General features: G+C 45.4%; 1 protein-coding gene across 1 annotated transcript; it reads left to right on the forward strand.

Moving 5' to 3' along the window:
• Nucleotides 1-2,786: 2,786 nt before the first annotated feature.
• LOC125623657 (P2Y purinoceptor 2-like) lies at nucleotides 2,787-9,777 on the forward strand. The gene is made up of 2 exons (XM_048823334.1): nucleotides 2,787-2,822; nucleotides 8,794-9,777. The coding sequence occupies exons 1-2, from the start codon at nucleotides 2,787-2,789 to the stop codon at nucleotides 9,775-9,777; spliced, it is 1,020 nt and encodes a 339-aa protein (XP_048679291.1).
• Nucleotides 9,778-20,781: the final 11,004 nt, after the last annotated feature.

Consider the following 20,781-nt stretch of genomic DNA (forward strand, 5'->3'; position numbering starts at 1 on the left):
CATGCTCCAATATGTCAAGATGATTACAGCATCCAATCTTACTAGTTCTCTTCTCATACCACTATGGGCAAACCCATGCCTCAGGATCAAGGCCAACTCCGCACTCAAGATAATTTGAACAGAAAAAGGATTAACAAAAATTAAAGATATAATACAAGATGATAGACTGGCCTCCTCCAATTACATGTGCAACAAATATCAGCTACTGCTGGCTCACAGTTCCTTCTTCGAGGATTCATACAAAGATACGGGACACTTGGTCTGTTTCAACTCTCTCACAACGAGAAGAATGTGTTAAGCAAAAGTCACTTTGTAAGAATTGTTTATAGGTGGCTTATTGCATTACACTCTCAAACTCAGTCTCAAAATAAAATGGGGAAGTGAACTTAGCCTTGCAATCGCAACAGAAAGCTGGGAGGACAGCTGGCTTAATATGAAAACTACCTCAAGTTCTTTATCCTTGCGATTCTTCCAGAACAAGATATTAAACAGGCATTCCTGGACTCCAGAATGTTTGTTTAAGGCTAGACTGACAACACACAGTGAATGCTGGAGATGCAAACAGCCCCATGCCAACCTACCACACATCATAGAATCATAGAATATCAGGGTTGAAAGAGACCTCAGGAGGTCATCTAGTCCCACCCCCTGTTCAAAGCAGGACCAATCCTCAACTAAATCATCCCAGCCAGGGCTTTGTCAAGTCTGACCTTAAAAACCTCTAAGGAAGGAGATTCCACCACTCCCTAGGTAACCCATTCCAGTGCTTAACCACCCTCCTAGTGAAAAAGTTTTTCTTAATATCCAACCTAAACTGCCCCGACTGCAACTTGAGACAATTACTCCTTGTTCTGTCATCTCCTACCACTGAGAACAGTCTAGATCCATCCTCTTTGGAACCCCCTTTCAGGTAGAATCATAGAATATCAGGGTTGGAAGGGACCTCAGGAGGTCATCTAGTCCAACCCCCTGCTCAAAGCAGGACCAATCCCCAATTAAATCATCCCAGCCAGGGCTTTGTCAAGCCTGACCTTAAAAACTTCTAAGGAAGGAGATTCCACCAGCTCCCTAGGTAACGCATTCCAGTGCTTCACCACCCTCCTAGTGAAAAAGTTTTTCCTAATATCCAACCTAAATCTCCCCCACTAGTTGAAAGCAGCTATCAAATCCCCCCTCATTCTTCTCTTCTGCAGACTACATAACCCCAGTTCCCGCAGCCTCTCCTTATAAATCATGTGTTCCAGTCCCCTAATTATTTTTGTTGCCCTCCACTGGACTCTTTCCAATTTTTCCACATCCTTCTTGTAGTGTAGGGCCCAAAACTGGACACAGGCCTCACCAATGCTGAATAGAGGGGAACGATCACATCCCTCAATCTGCTGGCAATGCTCCTACTTACACAGCCCAAAATGCCGTTAGCCTTCTTGGCAACAAGGGCACACTGTTGACTCATATCCAGCTTCTCGTCCACTGTAACCCCTAGGTCCTTTTCTGCAGAACTGCTGCCTAGCCACTTGGTCCCTAGTCTGTAGCGGTGCATGGGATTCTTCCGTCCTAAGTGCAGGACTCTGCACTTCTCTTTGTTGAACCTCACCAAGTTGCAGTGGGGGAGGTTTAGATTGGATATTAGGAAAAACTTTTTCACTAAGAGGGTGGTGAAACACTGGAATGCGTTACCTAGGGAGGTGGTAGAATCTCCTTCCTTAGAGGTTTTTAAGGTCAGGCTTGACAAAGCCCTGGCTGGGATGATTTAACTGGGATTTGGTCCTGCTTCGAGCAGGGGGTTGGACTAGATGACCTTCTGGGGTCCCTTCCAACCCTTATATTCTATGATTCATCAGATTTCTTTTGGCCCAATCCTCTAATTTGTCTAGGACCCTCTGTATCCTATCCCTACCCTCCAGTGTATCTACCTCTCCTCCCAGTTTAGTGTCATCTGCAAACTTGCTGAGGGTGCAGTCCACGCCATCCTCCAGATCATTAATGAAGATATTGGACAAAACCGGCCCCAGGACCAACCCTTGGGGTACTCCGCTTGATACTGGCTGCCAACTAGACATGGAGCCATTGATCACTACCCGTTGAGCCTGATGATCTAGCCAGCTTTCTATCCACCTTATAGTCCATTCATCCAGCCCATACTTCTTTAACTTGCTGGCATCCTCTATAACTGTCAAAAAATGCATGTCTTCTGGAACACCATATTCAGGGCTCTCTCAAAACCTTTAAGTATTGCTCTCCTTCTCCAGGCGTGTGTATTTTAGGGGTGCTGGATGTTGGTATGACCAGGTAATTGCAGCAACTAATTTTAGGGGCCAAATGAGTTATTTTGAGAAAAAGGAAATCTGCAATTCCTCCCTCCTGCACAGACAGGCTCAGTGAGCTCTCTATTGCATCGATGGAAAAAATGAGTCTGTCTAATAGAAACACTTGGGAAAAATGTGAGAACATCTGGTGACACCTGAACCTGTTGTTCACTTTTGCAGTTTAGTATATATGAGTCCCTGGTACTCAGAGGTGAGGCTCAGATTTTGTCAAAGATATTTTCAGTATAAGTCATGGACAGGTAATGGGCAATAAAAAAAAATTCATGGAAGCCTGTGACCTGTCTATGATTTTTACTAAAAATATCCCTGATAAAATAGGGAGGGAGGAGGGTCCAGCACCCACAGCAACTGGGGATTCTGGGTTCCCCTCACTCCCCACCACAGTGACTGGGAGCTCTGGGGTCCCCCCATGGGCCACTGCAGCTGGGCTGCTGCTAGGGGGACCCCATGCCACCCGCCATGGCTGAGCAGCTGCGGGGAGCCCTGCGGCCTGCAGTGAGTGGGAGCTCTGGGGTCCCCCTGCCACTCCCAGCAGCTGAGATCTGCAGGGTCCCCCCACTGCCCAAGGGGCCTGGGAGCTCTGGGGTTCCCCTGCTGCCTGGCAGCTAGGAGCTGCTGGGGGCCCGCTGCCAGCTGCGGCTGAGAAGTGGGGCTGCCTGCTGACAGCTCCAGCCCCGGGGCAGAAAATATCACGGAGGTCTCTGGAAGTCACAGATTCCATGGCATAATCGTAGCCTCACTCAGAGGTTATGTTCTCACTTATTTATCTATTCAGTCACTTTAACAATTGATGGCCTGTGTGACCTCTATGGGTTCGGAGGGGGCAGGGGGAGGTTGTTTGTTGGTTTGGTTGTCTTCATTTTTGTCCCCAGGTTTTACAAATAGTGAACACTGAATGTTGCTATTTATATGGTATTTCCATCTTGTGCAGCTATTTATGTTTTGTTTCTTTACATATTTATATGTTATAGAAAAACAATAAAAAGAAAGTTTAAAACAATAAAAAGAAATTATGGCACTTAAAAGAAAACTACCGCACATTAGCATGATAAAAGCCATATCCCTATTCTAGGGGCCACTTCTGCTTCTCTTTTCAAGAAGTGCCTTTGTACAGCACTTCAAACGAGCATCTGAGAACTGGAACCCAGGCAAACAGACAAGTTTCTGGCACAAGACCAGCCTCAGCAATTGCATTATGGCTCCCATTATTTCCAGTTTAGAAAATCAAAGGGCTGAAATATGTAATTGTAAGTTCAACCCCACCTGCAAAGAACTCCATGGCCTTTGAGAACCACTGGCCATCTCCTGAAGTACCAGACAACTCCAGGACAGTGCCTGGAGTAGTGTGGCTGGTTGCAGCAGTGGATTTGTGATATTAAACACCTGCCCCAAATGCTCCTGTCGGGACATAATAAATCATCATAATAATAATAATGCCTAGGTCTTACGAGAGCACTTTTCCTAAGCAGAGCTCAAAGCTCTTTATAAAAGAAGCAACTGTTTGAGGTCTCCCCAAAGCTAAGAACAGCAATGTGGTTGCACACTTTAGGGTTAAGGTTGATATGATTGCTGAGCTCTAACCCACTCTCACTTTTCACAGAAACTTCCCCTTTGGGCTGAAACTTCTTAGAGGAACACTGGGGTTGCCACGTCAGATCAGACCAGCATCCATCTAGTCCAGTGTCCTGTCTCCAACACTGGCCAGTACTGAACAATAGTTCAGGGGAATGCACAAGAAACCAAGGAGTGGACAATTTTGGAATATCCTGCCCATAAGGGAAGTGTGTACCTAGCCCCAGACAGTTAGTGATTGGCTTATGCCCTGAAGCATGAAGGTTGCCCCTTATGCATTTTTAATCCTAACTGTGGATGTTTCTTGCCCTCAATGATATCTCGTAGCAGTGAGTTCCACAGATTAATCATGAAAGTTTGATAGGATTGGCCTCAGTTCACAGGTGAGTTTTCTTTGAAAGTTTGATATCTTGTAGCTGTGAGTTCCGCAGATTAATCATGAATTGTATAAAAAAAGTATTGGCCTCAGTACAAAGACTTGTCCCTAGGATTATACTGGTCTGGAGCATTACTCCTGGGTCAGCCACAGGGATATCAGCAGAAGCAGTGTCATCAGTGTCCTCATTGGGTAGGTAAATTCCTGGCTGATCCAACCTGGGCTGATCTCTCTATTCATCCTTATTGGACTGGTGTGAGGGCTTTTCAGAGATGGTCTTTGAATCAGTACTCCACTGCCCAGCTACTTTAATTACTAGTAATAAATGGGTGTATTGCAGCAGGGCATCATGGCCCCAGCTGAGATTGTCTAACTCATCACAGCTGCCCAGGCCACCCTCACCTGACAATCCCTGCAATCAGCACACCACTTGTGGGCTTTCCACCACTCTGCAAGACAGTGTTAACCCTCTGCCTGCCAAGCCCTGGGTGGGTCTGTACTCCCTATAACCTTTCAGATTGGCTCCTTGCCTCCTCCTGGATCTGTGTATATTATTGGAGGGGGGGGAATCATTTCCAAGCGCTGTTTCGGAGCTCGGATCCCACTCATCCCCTGGCAGACTGATCCCTTTCTGAGTGGTACAATTCCCCTGTGCTGTGCTTCGCTTCCACTGGCATGTGCTTGAATTGCTTGGAGGAAGGAGTCGGCTGCCTCAAGGCTCTGTTGTCCCTGCAAGCCTTGTCGACACCACAGAGGGAGATGGCCGGGAGCTCGCAAGCCCAAAGGTGCTTTTGCAAAGCAAGTAGTCAAACTGTTTCCTGGAACGCTGCAGCAGCCACTTCTTCTGCTGACTGAGACGCCCTAGGCAGCTGCAGTGTCATTGCTGAACTGTCTCTTCCCCCTGAGAGCCACCTAACCTCGTCTGTCCCATCAGCTCTGCCTCCATCTGCAAGTCTGAATGAATTTGTATCCATGTGGCTTCCGGCTGGGAAGGCTGCAGCTCAGCTGGTGAACCACAGCTCCTCTCCCTGAGAAGGGTGGTAAGTTTCCCCCTGACAGCTTGTTCGGAATAGCTTATTCATAATCTGTTTTTTAACAGTGAATGTGCATAGGGGACAATAGCCAAATTCACCATTCAATTCGACCCGGGCAACCCCCCTGAAGTCAATAAGGCTGCATGAGGGCCAAAGCCGTGGGAATTTTAACACCAATTAGTAAACCAAAATGATTGCTTTGTTCCGAGATCCAGGGTCAGATTCTATTCTCGGCTCCTCTGGTATAAATCCAGAGTAATTCTATTTACACTGCTGTGACTGAGACTAGAATCTGGCCCTTAAGTAATTACAAAGCTTATGGCTTGCATAATTCCATTTCAAGTTGGCTTTTTCTGGTTTGTTTTGTTAGTTTAAAGCTGCTCTCAATTTACTAGCAATTCCTGGCACTTTTCTTTGTACCTCACAACAATATGCAAGAGGAGAAGATGTAAGTCCTTGCTCTGACACTGGTCCCTCCTTCATGCAGAGTTTGATCCTGCACTCTTTACTCAGGCAAAACTTCCCTTGAGGGCAGGATCAGGTCCAAGGAGGGGGCTCTGAACTGAGCCCCGTTCTTGAGCTACTGAGCTCAGTCCTGATCTCACCCTGGTTTTATACCACGGTTGTTCCTGATTTATCCCCACGAGAGGAAAATGAAGCCCATGGCCTTTTATCTTTGTACAATGGGTAGCTGCCCGTCTGAAATCTGTGTCATTCTTTGAGCCAACAAAGCTCCTGCTCTGGAGAAAAGCGAGCGAGTCCACTCCAAATGTGCCCATAGCTTTAAGTGTCACTGCCGCCTGCAGTAGGTGGCCCGAACAGTTGTTGTCTTGGACAGCCAGGTAGGCTGCTTGGTTTGGAGGGTCATGCTGGGAGGCAGCGAAGGGTTATGATGTTAATCCGAAAGGAATTGCTTTGTAGCCTAAAGGAGCAAGAAGCAGAATTTGCATCATCTTCCTTGATAGCAATTGGCAATTGTCTAGCCGTAACTCTTCTCACCTGAGCCTCATCAGAGCTTTGCAAACAATAATTAAGCTTCAACAAGCCCCTGGACTGGTAATAATTAAGATTCCCCTGTTTGACAGAAGGGGAAACCGAGGCACAGAGTGGTTAAAGTCACCCAAGGTGTCTCAGGACTGGTGGAAAACCAAGGACTTGAATCCAGGTATCCTGATTCTCGGTCCACTGTGCTAAGAAGCAGATAACACTCCCCTCTAAACCCCCTCACAAATTTCTTAGCCAGTTCTTTTGAGAGCCACGATATAAAGACACTCAGTGGCCCTGAAGTGAACAGAAAGATGCAATTTAATTGCAGGTTTCTACCTACATCATAAACTATGAGAGAATGAAACTGTATGTTCTAAGAATATCTCTGTAACTGGGGGGGACAATGAACGTTCTCACACTAACTTCCTCCCACACGCTGCTCCAGCCACACCCAGCCGGCTAGCTAACCATGAATAACTCATTACTGTGGATGTGGTCTCCAGAGAAGAGCCCTGTGAAAGTCTTGTAACCATGTTATGGGCACAGGGCCGGCAGAGCCAGATGCACTAGCTCGCTGACTGCCTGATAGGCAGTCTGACATGAGCTTCTTTTCAGGGTCTGTATAGGATTTAAGATGACTGATGAAAAAAGAGAAGTAGTGGACTGTATGCCATAGTATTTTGCCCAAAACCCTGTGGCATTTTCGGGGGATTACTCAAGCTTCGAAAGCTGGGCAGTGACTGATGTTGCAGGGTGCCTACATTTATGCACCAAAATACCTGCCCCTAAATGCAGATTTCAGAGCCAGAAATGGCTAGTTAAGTGCTTTAATATGGACATACATCATGGGCGGCAGGAATAATAAGCCGGGAAGGCCAAGCCCTGGCCCCGTTCATGCTCCGCCCTCTCCCCCAAGCTGGCAGGAGCTCAGCTTCAACGAGAAGCCCCAGGTGGTTCAGCTGGGGCTCCTCCGGCCGTGGGGGAAGGCAGGTGCTTGAGGCTCTGGCAGAGGGGGGTAGGGGGTGAGGCTGCATGGCTGGCCTCCCTAGTGGTGAGTCTCATGCACTGCCCATGACATACATCCCCAACGTTAGGCTCCCATGTTTGAAAATAGAGCTGTAAACAACCTGTCAGTGGGGCTGAGGGCTTCACTTGTGTGGGCCCAGGTGATGGTCGATAAAATTAACCAAGTCCCGTGACGTGTGCCTGCCTAGCCATAGCTCTGTGTCCAGCCCTAAAGATTCTAATTTAAAGAGCAGCATTTTGGGGTCCCAAAGGAGAATCCCGTCTAATCCTTGTTGGCGGGAAGAAAGGTAGCTGTGTTCCAGGGCTTTGGAGGTGGAGGGTTAATACCAGGAAAGACTTTGGGGGCAGGGGTGGAGCATTCCATCATCATGCTCATCTCCTCTGCCCTCCCTCAACAAAAGAACTCAGGACTGTGCAGCAATGATATTGCTGAGGGTAAGCCCTACTTCAGAGAGCACCAGTACCTGACCTGGAAGGCTTATGCTGCCTCCAGAGGTTGGGAATTTCCTGCTGCAATGATTTTCTGACAGCAAACACAATTTCTGCAAAATCAAAACTTTCTGTTGGGGAGGGAAATTCCATTTTGCCAATTTGCCATCAGGAAACTTGAAGTGAAATATTTTCTTCTGAGTCAGACCAACCTGAATTACAACACCCATAAGACAATGCACTGAGAGGGAAATGCAGTTAAATATTTCATTTAACCGGTGTGAAGTCTTTCTAAAGTGGATGATTCCAGCATTTTACAAGTGGCCTTAAATTAATGCAATGGCTTTTGGAACCAAGGGTTAAAAATACAATGTCACAGCTCATTTGTTCCAACTTTTCCCCTGGGGTAGTCAGTAAAATCTTACATTACCGAAGAATCCAAAAATGCTTCAGAAAGTATGCCACAAAACTGAAATGCAGCCATCTCTTGAGCAAAGGGCAGCAATCAACCATGTAAAACACCTTGCACAACACTGGGAAGAGGGGAGACTTTTGGCCAAAGACGCTAGAGTAAGCCCCTATTACTAAGAAAAACATCACAGGTGTTTACAGGTCCATGGGGAGCGGACAGGACTTCATTTCTTAAGACCCACACATAATAATTTGCTTGGTGCTCTATATGTAACCTTTTTGCTTTCCCCGTAAAACACTGGGAAAATTCAACCCTGGTATAAGCAGGCTCAAAGCTATTGTTTTCCATGGGTTTGTATTTGCTTAGAGAAGGCCAAATTCAGCCCTTTCATACTTTCATATCTACTGTATCTCATTCTTTGGTTGGCTAAATACTTAGTTTAATATGCTTGGCAGATGCTGTTAGCCACAGGGACAGTGGACTTGCAAGACCCCTAACTGTGCTGCAGACCTGCTTCTGGCATACTTCCTGGCATTGTTCTAAAATTTGGCTCATCGTTATCTCATCAAAGGAGAGAAGATGGACCCTAAAAGTGTCAATACTTTCTCTTTCTTGCCCCTTTTGCTGCAGGTCAGCCAAAGTATGGAGACTTCTTCCCAAGTCTTTAGCGCCATCAGCTTTCATCCTGTCACGAACGTCAGCACAGAGTGCAAGCCACAGGTGCTGCCCCATGTCATCCCCATCCTGATGAGCATCCTCTTCTTGGCCTGCCTTGTTCTGAACAGCACCAGTCTGTGGATATTCTGGTTCCATATCAAGCAGTGGAATTCTGGCATGATCCTCCAGTTCAACCTAGTCTTAACGGATGCCCTCCTTATTCCCATTGTGCCACTGATGGTGGCCTACTTCAGCCTGGGCAACAGCTGGCAATTTGGTCAGTTCCTCTGCCAGCTAAAAGTCTTCATCCTCAGCACCCACTTGTATGGCAGCATCTACTTTCTGACACTCATCAGCATTCACAGGTACCTTGCTGTCGTTCACTATAGCACCAGGACCCTTTGGAAGAAGAAGTCCTTCATGAAGAAACTCAGCTTGTTTGTATGGTTTCTCCTAAGCATCCAAGGGCTGCCCTTCTTCATCATCCTCAAGACTTCATTACTCAATGGCTCTGTGAAATGCCTGAGTATCCATCAGTCGGAGTTCTCCTCTCTGTACTTGTACTACAATATCTTCCTGGTGACGGTCAACTTCCTCCTCCCCTTTGGCATCTCCTTGACCTGCTACGCCTTGCTGGGAGCTACCATTGCTAAAATGAACAGTACGAGCCTCCGGGGCAGGGTGATGAAAACAAAGTCCTTACAGATGATAATGGTGTCCCTGGCTATCTTTGTCATCTGCTTTGTGCCGCTGCATGTGAGCAGGACTGTGGCAGTGATTGTAAAGCATTACAATATGTCCTGTGAGCGCCTGCACCAGGTGGAAATGGCATATTATGCCTCTTGGCTTTTCACCATGGTGAACTGCTGTCTCAATCCCTTGATCTACAGCTTTGCTAGTGAGAAGTTTAATGAGTCCTTCTCAAAATCCCTGAGAAAATTCCGGTTCTTAAAGTGAATTTGCAGGACTCAGGGCCCATTCAAGCACTTCCTGGGGGACCAGTCAGAGGTGCTGTAAATTCTAGGAGCCAGATCTTTAGCAGTGCCGGAACTCTGCTCGACACGGTTTGGAGACGGCAAATGTGGCTCTAAAGGTGTGTCTCCCCTGCAGTGATGGGGAATGATTGCAGCTCATGGAGACACATCCAAGCTAGATTTCATCTAGATAGCTTGGGTCCCAGAGAAGTGACGCTGTAGCAGTGCCCACTTCAGTGTATGCTGTGCAAGACCACCTGGAACCCTAACTACTCATTGGGGTAGTCCATGCTGAAGTGTACCCTGCTGCTCCTTCGTTGTTCCAGTGCTCGAGCTAGCTAGATTAAAGCTAGCTCAGGTATGTCTACATGAGCTGGAATCCTACCCTATGATTGCACTGTAGACATACCCTGATTCCCAGGGCTGCTGGGTGCCAGTTCATCCCCTGGCAAAATTTAGAGCAACCTCAGGACTGCTCTAAGGTCTACCAGCTGTAATGGTCTCCCAGGGGTCTTTCCTGCAGCCAGGGGATCACTGGAGTGCAAGGGTGCTCTTGCCATATGCTTTTCCCAGTCAACTCCCACTAAACTGACAGCTGTAAGGGGAAACCCTCAGGTAGCTGGCTCTGCCAACTTTTGTTTTCCTTGATGCTGTTGGAACGGCCCAGCACAGCTACAGTGGGGTTGATGATCTGGACTTAAGGCTGTAAACCAAAAGACAGTTTTTCCACTGTCAGCCAACCCAGTGAAAAACCCATTTCTGCAAAAGAGCAAAACGTGTTGAACCCTTGTCTTACATGCAAATCATAATGCAGTTTCTCACCAGGAGAAAAAATGTCTCTGAAGGTAACGAGCAATGCAAGGTGCAGGATGGGCTTGTGAACCCAGCACCAAAACATATAGGAAAGAGAACCTTCCTCCAGATGGACAGCCTATCCCCACTTTATGTCATTGGCTGTAGAATCTAGAAGCTAGCTGTATTACATAAAGCAACAGCCAAAGAGGAAGTATTGTGGTCATAGTGTTTCTAGAGCACCTTGCACAATGGAGCCTCACCCAGCTGGCCTCTACATGCTACCACAATATAAATTTGATTACTCTGTATAGCCAATTACTTGACTATACTTGTGGTTCATTATGAAAAATGTTCAAGAGATCAATCAACCCCACTTAGCCAAATTTATTTTCCATAAACAAAACAGTACAATACTAAAAGGAGACACACACACCCTCCTTCCAGGGACCAATTTTTATCTTGCAGGCTGTTCACCTTACACAGAAAGTGTGCTTCCGAAATATGCATTTAAGCTAGCTATATTTATAGTGTGATTTTTACAAGTTACAAAACTCTCTGTTCATCACTAAAATCCAATCCACCCATTCACTACCGTTCCTTAACTTAATAATAATAAAATATACCATAAGAATGGCTATACTGGGTCAGACCAAAGGTCCATCTAGCCCAGTATCCTGTCTGCCAACAGTGGCCAATGCCAGGTGCCCCAGAGGGCATGAACAGAACAGGTAATCCTCAAGTGATCCATCCCCAATCACCCATTCCCAGCTTCTGGCAAACAGAGGCTAGGGACACCATCCCTGCCCATCCTGGGTAACAGCCATCAAAGAACCTCTCCTCCATGAACTTATCTAGTTCTTTTTTTAAACCCTGTTATAGTTTTGGTCTTCACAGCATCCTCTGGCAAAGAGTTCCACAGATTGACTGTGCGTTGTGTGAAGAAATACTTCCTGTTGTTTGTTTTAAACCTGCTTCCTATTCATTTCATTTGGTGACCCTTAGTTCTTGAAAAAAGAAAAGGAGTACTTGTGGCACCTTAGAGACTAACCAATTTATTTGAGCATGAGCTTTCGTGAGCTACGGCTCACTTCATCAGATGTTTACCGTGGAAACTGCAGCAGACTTTATATACACATAGAGAATATGAAACAATACCTCCTCCCACCCCACTGTCCTGCTGGTAATAGCTTATCTAAAGTGATCAACAGGTGGGCCATTTCCAGCACAAATCCAGGTTTTCTCACCCTCCACCCCCCCACACAAATTCACTCTCCTGCTGGTGCTAGCCCATCCAAAGTGACAACTCTTTACATAATCAAGTCGGGCTATTTCCTGCATAGATCCAGGTTTTCTCACATTCCCCCCACCCCCATACACACACAAACTCACTCTCCTGCTGGTAATAGCTCATCTAAACTGACCACTCTCCAAGTTTAAATCCAAGTTAAACCAGAACATCGGGGGGGGGGGTAGGAAAAAACAAGAGGAAACAGGCTACCTTGCATAATGACTTAGCCACTCCCAGTCTCTATTTAAGCCTAAATTAATAGTATCCAATTTGCAAATGAATTCCAATTCAGCAGTTTCTTGCTGGAGTCTGGATTTGAAGTTTTTTTGTTTTAAGATAGCGACCTTCATGTCTGTGATTGCGTGACCAGAGAGATTGAAGTGTTCTCCGACTGGTTTATGAATGTTATAATTCTTGACATCTGATTTGTGTCCATTTATTCTTTTACGTAGAGACTGTCCAGTTTGACCAATGTACATGGCAGAGGGGCATTGCTGGCACATGATGGCATATATCACATTGGTGGATGTGCAGGTGAATGAGCCTCTGATAGTGTGGCTGATGTTATTAGGCCCTGTGATGGTGTCCCCTGAATAGATATGTGGGCACAATTGGCAACGGGCTTTGTTGCAAGGATAAGTTCCTGGGTTAGTGGTTCTGTTGTGTGGTATGTGGTTGTTGGTGAGTATTTGCTTCAGGTTGCGGGGCTGTCTGTAGGCAAGGACTGGCCTGTCTCCCAAGACTTGTGAGAGTGTTGGGTCATCCTTTAGGATAGGTTGTAGATCCTTAATAATGCATTGGAGGGGTTTTAGTTGGGGGCTGAAGGTGACCGCTAGTGGCGTTCTGTTATTTTCTTTGTTAGGCCTGTCCTGTAGTAGGTAACTTCTGGGAACTCTTCTGGCTCTATCAATCTGTTTCTTTACTTCCGCAGGTGGGTATTGTAGTTGTAAGAAAGCTTGACAGAGATCTTGTAGGTGTTTGTCTCTGTCTGAGGGGTTGGAGCAAATGCGGTTGTATCGCAGAGCTTGGCTGTAGACGATGGATCGTGTGGTGTGGTCAGGGTGAAAGCTGGAGGCATGCAGGTAGGAATAGCGGTCAGTAGGTTTCCGGTATAGGGTGGTGTTTATATGACCATTGTTTATTAGCACTGTAGTGTCCAGGAAGTGGATCTCTTGTGTGGACTGGACCAGGCTGAGGTTGATGGTGGGATGGAAATTGTTGAAATCATGGACAAAGTCACAAAGTTCAGCCACCAGGTTAGCCGTGACATTATCGGGTGACTTTGTGACTTTGTCCTTACCCATAACTATTTCACATTTGGGGACAATGTATACCTTCAGATCAGCGGCACTGCTATGGGTACCCGCATGGCCCCACAGTATGCCAACATTTTTATGGCTGATTTAGAACAACGCTTCCTCAGCTCTCGTCCCCTAAAGCCCCTACTCTACTTGCACTATATTGATGACATCTTCATCATCTGGACCCATGGAAAAGAAGCCCTTGAGGAATTCCACCATGATTTCAACAATTTCCATCCCACCACCAACCTCAGCCTGGTCCAGTCCACACAAGAGATCCACTTCCTGGACACTACAGTGCTAATAAACAATGGTCACATAAACACCACCCTATACCGGAAACCTACTGACCGCTATTCCTACCTGCATGCCTCCAGCTTTCACCCTGACCACACCACACGATCCATCGTCTACAGCCAAGCTCTGCGATACAACCGCATTTGCTCCAACCCCTCAGACAGAGACAAACACCTACAAGATCTCTGTCAAGCTTTCTTACAACTACAATACCCACCTGCAGAAGTAAAGAAACAGATTGATAGAGCCAGAAGAGTTCCCAGAAGTTACCTACTACAGGACAGGCCTAACAAAGAAAATAACAGAACGCCACTAGCGGTCACCTTCAGCCCCCAACTAAAACCCCTCCAATGCATTATTAAGGATCTACAACCTATCCTAAAGGATGACCCAACACTCTCACAAGTCTTGGGAGACAGGCCAGTCCTTGCCTACAGACAGCCCCGCAACCTGAAGCAAATACTCACCAACAACCACATACCACACAACAGAACCACTAACCCAGGAACTTATCCTTGCAACAAAGCCTGTTGCCAATTGTGCCCACATATCTATTCAGGGGACACCATCACAGGGCCTAATAACATCAGCCACACTATCAGAGGCTCGTGCACCTGCACATCCACCAATGTGATATATGCCATCATGTGCCAGCAATGCCCCTCTGCCATGTACATTGGTCAAACTGGACAGTCTCTACGTAAAAGAATAAATGGACACAAATCAGATGTCAAGAATTATAACATTCATAAACCAGTCGGAGAACACTTCAATCTCTCTGGTCACGCAATCACAGACATGAAGGTCGCTATCTTAAAACAAAAAAACTTCAAATCCAGACTCCAGCAAGAAACTGCTGAATTGGAATTCATTTGCAAATTGGATACTATTAATTTAGGCTTAAATAGAGACTGGGAGTGGCTAAGTCATTATGCAAGGTAGCCTGTTTCCTCTTGTTTTTTCCTACCCCCCCCCCGATGTTCTGGTTTAACTTGGATTTAAACTTGGAGAGTGGTCAGTTTAGATGAGCTATTACCAGCAGGAGAGTGAGTTTGTGTGTGTATGGGGGTGGGGGGGATGTGAGAAAACCTGGATCTATGCAGGAAATAGCCCGACTTGATTATGTAAAGAGTTGTCACTTTGGATGGGCTAGCACCAGCAGGAGAGTGAATTTGTGTGGGGGGGTGGAGGGTGAGAAAACCTGGATTTGTGCTGGAAATGGCCCACCTGTTGATCACTTTAGATAAGCTATTACCAGCAGGACAGTGGGGTGGGAGGAGGTATTGTTTCATATTCTCTGTGTGTATATAAAGTCTGCTGCAGTTTCCACGGTAAACATCTGATGAAGTGAGCTGTAGCTCACGAAAGCTCATGCTCAAATAAATTGGTTAGTCTCTAAGGTGCCACAAGTACTCCTTTTCTTTTTGCGAATACAGACTAACACTGCTGTTCCTCTGAAACCTTAGTTCTTGAGTTATGAGAAGGAGTAAATAACACTTCCTTATTTACTTTCTCCACACCAGTCATGATTTTATAGGCCTCTATAATATCCCCCTTAGTCGTCTCTTTTCCAAGCTGAAAAGTCCCAGTTTTATTAATCTCTCCTCAGATGGAAGCCATTCCATACCCCTAATAATTTTTGTTGCCTTTTTCTGAACCTTTTCCAATTTCAGTATATCTTTTCTGAGATGGGGTGACCATGTCTGCACACAGTATTCAAGATGTGGGTGTACCATCGATTTATATAAAGGCAATATGATATTTTCTGTCTTATTATTTCTTAATGAATCCCAATATTCTGTTCGCTTTTTTGACTGCCACTGCACATTGAGTGGATGTTTTCCACAATGACTCCAAGATCTCTTTCTTGTGTGATAACAGCTAATTTAGACCCCATCATTTTATATTTATAATTGGGATTATGTTTTCCAATGTGCATTACTTTGCATTTATCAACATTTGAATTTCATCTGCCATTTTTTTACCCAGTCACTCAGTTTTGAGAGATCCTTTTGTAGCTCTTCACAGTCTGCCTGGGATTTAACGATCTTGTTTAACTTGTTGTTTTGTTCTTTACTTGTCTTATCTCTGTTTTGGATCCTGTATTCAGCTGCCCATGAAGGCACCAGTACTGAGTCATAGAACAAATGTATCTTGATTTTGACAAATTTAGTGTTTGCTAGGACCAAAGCTGACTTCAGCTTTGCAAAGTGTTATGGGATACTTAGCAGGAGTGAACCAGAGTAAGCAAAATATCATTCAAATATAAAGCTTTGTGTGAATATTTGTAAACAATACAATGTAATATGTAATGCATATTAAGATGGTGTGCAATATGTGTAACATATGCATATTGGCTAGTATAATAAACCATGGATTCCTGGGCTCAATTCCTGTCTTTGCCACTGACTTTCTGATGCCTTGGGCAAACCACTTAAACTCTCTGGGCTTCAGCGCAGAAGAACAGTGACATCCTTGGATGAAGGGTGCTAGAGAAGTATGAAGAACTAGACAGTTATCCACAGGGAGACCGCACTAGCCATCAGGGATAACGAGACCTCCAGAAAAACAAAGCAGGAGTTATGGATTAGGGAGGTGGCATGAGGTTCCCAACAGTGGATCCTCCCTTTTATCTCCCCTATTTTCCACCTCCTCATTTTAATGTGTTATAATGCAGCTGTTACTAACAGCATTCTAGGGTCTTGGTCTGTTTCCATGTCCACGGCGGACACAGAGTTTCTTCTCTGGGAAGGCTGCTAATCCAACTGTGCTGAAGAGAGACCTGGCCCCTCTTCTGCCTGCTGCTTTATCAGTCAGACAGGAAACCTGGTGGGAAGGCCTAAGAAAAGAACTGTATCTTGATACCCTATGATAGATTCCATAGTGGGCTAACAGCACCATTCTCAGACAAAAATCTCCATCCATGGTCAGGGAGAGTAAAAGAGGGCCCTGTCTACATGGCGTATTTGTCCAATTCCAGTTGTTGGTGGCCACTTGCTGACCCGCCTTGTCCACTCTGGTGCAGCTAAGCTTCCATTGTCATCTGTTTCAAACCAGTGAATGTCACCCCAGTGCAAACCACGGCTTACCTTGTGTATACTTGGGTATAGTGTCTCTGTGGGTGTCAGGCCACCGATTGCTTGAATCAGGGCAAATTCCCAGTGTAGATAAGGTGTAGGACTCTGTTTGCAACAGCTGTGTTCAGACAATGGTAATTAGCATGGCTGTGCAGCGAGTCTGGTTAGTACCATGTGATCAGCATTAGATTTAGGCATTACCATCTCTTTAGAAACAAATGTGTGAGGGGGAAGTTTGCACCACCCTTGATTCAATTATACCAGTGTGGCAGGCAGCAGATTCAATGAGATGAGGGTTCCTTGTTTTAAAAGGAAAGCCAACATCCCTTCTGCACTACAAAACTTGTCAACCTTAGTGTCCAAGCTACTGCGGCTTTTTAAAGTGCCAAAATCAGTTGCACCATATCGTGGAGAATTTGCTTGGCAAGTTTCTAGGCTCTCAAGCCATGACCCCTTACATGGGAGAAAGCTGAAAGCATGAGTGAGCTCCAAAATGTTCGGTGAAATACACTGCATGCTCCTGCGTGGCCTCAGTTGAGAGCCTTTGAGGCCTCTCTGCACAGTGAGGTGGTATCGAAATCTACAAGGTGAGTGGTACAGAAATCTAGCGATGAAATTCTGGGTCAGTGCCCTAACTTTGCATATTTGGTAAATGTACATTGCCATGACAGCAAGCACCCAGATTACCCAGATCCAAATGCCTCCTCATGACACTGCCATCAACTCCTTTTCTATTTCACATTAATGACAGAAGTTGTAATTACCTGGACAGGTTTCCCTGTCTCCTTCTATCTGGCATTGAGGTATGGAGCTATGACTCTCCCTTTGGGGGGTGTCTTTCCCCTAGACCAGACCACTCTACCTCTCCATGGAAAGGGTTATTTCTCTCCTTGGTTAGGATCACCCCTACCTCCATCAGGTTCTCTCGCCCTGGCTGTAACCCAGCTCCAGCCAGCGTTGGCCTCCTGGAACAGAGATACCAGGTCTACAGTTTGTCTGTCTCACTGGCTTACAGTAACTCCTCTCTTAATGTTGTAATGTTCCTGAAAAATGCGACTTTAAGCAAAACAATGTTAAGCGAATCCAATTTCCCCATGAGAATTAATGTAAATGGGTTGGGGGGGGGGTTAGGTTCCAGGGAAATTTTTTTCACCAGACAAAAGACTATATTATATATACACAGTATAAGTTTTAAACAAACAATTTAATACTGTACACAGCAATGCTGATTGTGAAGCTTGGTTGAGGTGGTGGAGTCAGAGGGGGGGATATTTCCCAGGGAATGCCTTGCTGCCAAATGATGAACTAGCACTCGGCTGAGCCCTCAAGGGTTAACTCGTTGTTAATGTAGCCTCACACTCTACAAGGCAGCACGAATGGAGGGAGGGGAGACAGCATGGCAGACAGAGACACACACCCTGTTTGTGTGAGAGACTAGCGCATTGCCCCTTTAAGTATACTGACCCGCTCTAAGTACATTGCCTTTTTAAGTAGATCAGAATGTTGAGACAGCAGCTGCTGCCAGCTTGTCGTGCTCCCCCCGCCCCCGCTTTATGGAGATGGGGTTGGGGTAAGCGGGGGGCAGGAGCAGGGGGGAGGGGGCACAGCAAGCAGGAGGCTCCTGGGAGCAGCTCCGAGGCAGAGGGCAGGAGCAGCACACGGCAGTGGGGGGAGGGACAGCTGAACTGCCGGCAATTGTTAACCTGCTGGGCGGCTGCTGCACAGAGAACTTAGGGGAGTGGGGAGCTGATAGGGGGGCTGCCGGTCCACCCTGGTTCCCAGCCCCCGCCAGCTCGCTCCAACGGGCTGCTCTTCCTGCAAGCAGAGGACAAAGCAGGCGGCTGCCAAACGACATTAGAAGGGAGCATTGCACAACTTTAAAGAAGCATGTTCCCCAACTGATCAGCAACGTAACAACGTTAACCGGGACGACTTTAAGTGAGGCGTTACTGTACATCACATGAAGGCAGACAACTAAATATTGAGAAATTGTATAAGTGCTTGTAAACAAATGCTAGAAATCTAAATACTAAGATGGGTGAACTTGAGTGCCTGGTATTAAATGAGGATATTGATATAATAGGCATCACAAAAACTTGGTGGAACAATGATAATTAATGGGACACAGTAACACCAGGGTACAAAATATATAGGAATGACAGAGCAGGTCGTGCTGGTGGGGGAGTGGCGCTGTATGTGGCAGAAAGCATCAAGTCAAATATAGTAAAAATCTTAACTGTATCAAACTGTACCATAGACTCTCTATGGATAGAATTTCTATGCTTAAATTATAAGAGTATAGTGGTAAGAATATACTACCAATCACCTGACCAGGATGGTGCTTGTGAAATGCTCAGGGAGACTGGAGAAGCTATAAAAATAGAAAACTCAATAATGGGTATCAATGACTGCTTCATGGAGCAGCTAGTCCTGGAATCCACAAGGGAAGAGGCAATTCCTGATTTAGTCCTAGGGGCATCACAGGGTCTGCTCCAAGAAGTCAATATAGCTGAACCGCTCGGTAATAGTGACCATAATGTAATTAAATTTAACATCCTTGTATATGGGGGGTGCGGGACTGGAATACCAAAGAAGCCCACCACAGTCACATTTAGCTTCAGAAAGAGGAACTAAACAAAAAATGAGGAAGCTAGTTAAACAGAAATTAAAACATACAGTCACAAGAGTGAAATGCCTGCATGGAAACTTTTTTAAAATACTATAATAAAGGCTCAAATTAAATGTATACCCCCAAATTTAAAAAAATAGTAAGTGAGCCAAAAAAATGTCACCAACATGGTACAAGAGAGTAAAGGAAGCAGTTAGAGGGGGTGCCATAACCATACAGCTAAGGGTAGCCTAGAATTTCTCCTTATCTGTAAGGGGTTAAGAAGCTCAAACAACCTGGTTGGCACCTGACCAAAGGGACCAATGGGGAAAGACGATACTTTCAAATCTTGTAGGGTGGGGCTTTGTTAGTGTGTTCTCTGGGGAAAGCAGAGAAGCATCAGGTCAAAAAAACTCCTTCTCCTATAAACCATCCTGTACAAGTCTCTGATATTACAAAAAGAGTAAGTAAATCAGGCAAGGCATGTTAATTACCTTTTGTTTTCAACTTGTGGATTTTCCCTTTGCTAGAGGGAGGTTTATCCTGTTTTTTTGTAACTTTAAAGTTTTGCCTAGAGGGGAATCCTCTGTGTTTTGAATCTGATTACCCCGTAAAGTATTTACCATCCTGATTTTACAGAGGTGATTCTTTTACCTTTTCTTTAAATAAAATCCTTCTTTTAAGAACCTGACTGATTTTTCCATTGTTCCAAGACCCAGGGGTTTGGGTCTTTAATCATTTTGTAATCAATAGGTTAGGATATTATTCTCAAGCCTCCCCAGGAAAGGGGATGTAAGGGCTTGGCGGGATTGCTGGGGGAAGAGAAACTCCAAGTGGTCCTTTTCCCTGGTTCTTTGTTAAATCACTTGGTGGTGGCAGTGTTACTTAAACCCAAGGTACAAGGGAGAATCTGTGCCTGGGGAGTTTTTAACCTAAGCTGGTAGAAATAAGCTTCGGGGGTCTTTCATATGGGTCCCCACATCTGTACCCTCGAGTTCAGAGTGGGGAGGGAACCCTGACAGGGGGGGAAAGGCATCCTCTAAAAATTGGAAGTCAAATCCTAGTGAGGAAAATAGAAAGGATCATAAACTCTGGCAAGTCAAATGTAAACATACAATTAGGTAGTTCAAAACAGACTTTGAAGAGAACTTAGCAAAAGGCTCAAAAACTAATAACAAAAACATTTTTAAATACATCGGAAGCAGGAAACCTGCCAAACAATCAGTGGGGCCACTGAATGATCAAGGTGCTAAAGGCACACTCAAGGAAGACAAAGCCATTGCAGAGAAGCTAAATGAATTATTTCTATCAGTCTTCGCTGCAGAGGATGTTAGGGAGATTCCCACACCTGAGCCATTCTTTTTAGGTGACAAATCTGAGACTGTCCCAGATTGAGTTGTCAATAGAGGAGTTTTTGGAACAAATTGATAAATTAAACAGTAATAAGTCACCAGATGATATTCACCCATGAGTTCTGAAGGAACTCAAATATGAAATTGCAGAACTACTAACTTTGGTATGTAACCTAACATTTAAATCAGATTCTGTACCAGATAACTGGAGGATAGCTAATGTGACACAAATTTTTTAAAAAGGCTCCAGAGTCAATCCTGGCAATTAC

The sequence above is a fragment of the Caretta caretta genome, chromosome 16, assembly GCF_965140235.1.
Source record: "Caretta caretta isolate rCarCar2 chromosome 16, rCarCar1.hap1, whole genome shotgun sequence".
NCBI classification, from domain to species: Eukaryota; Metazoa; Chordata; order Testudines; family Cheloniidae; genus Caretta; species Caretta caretta.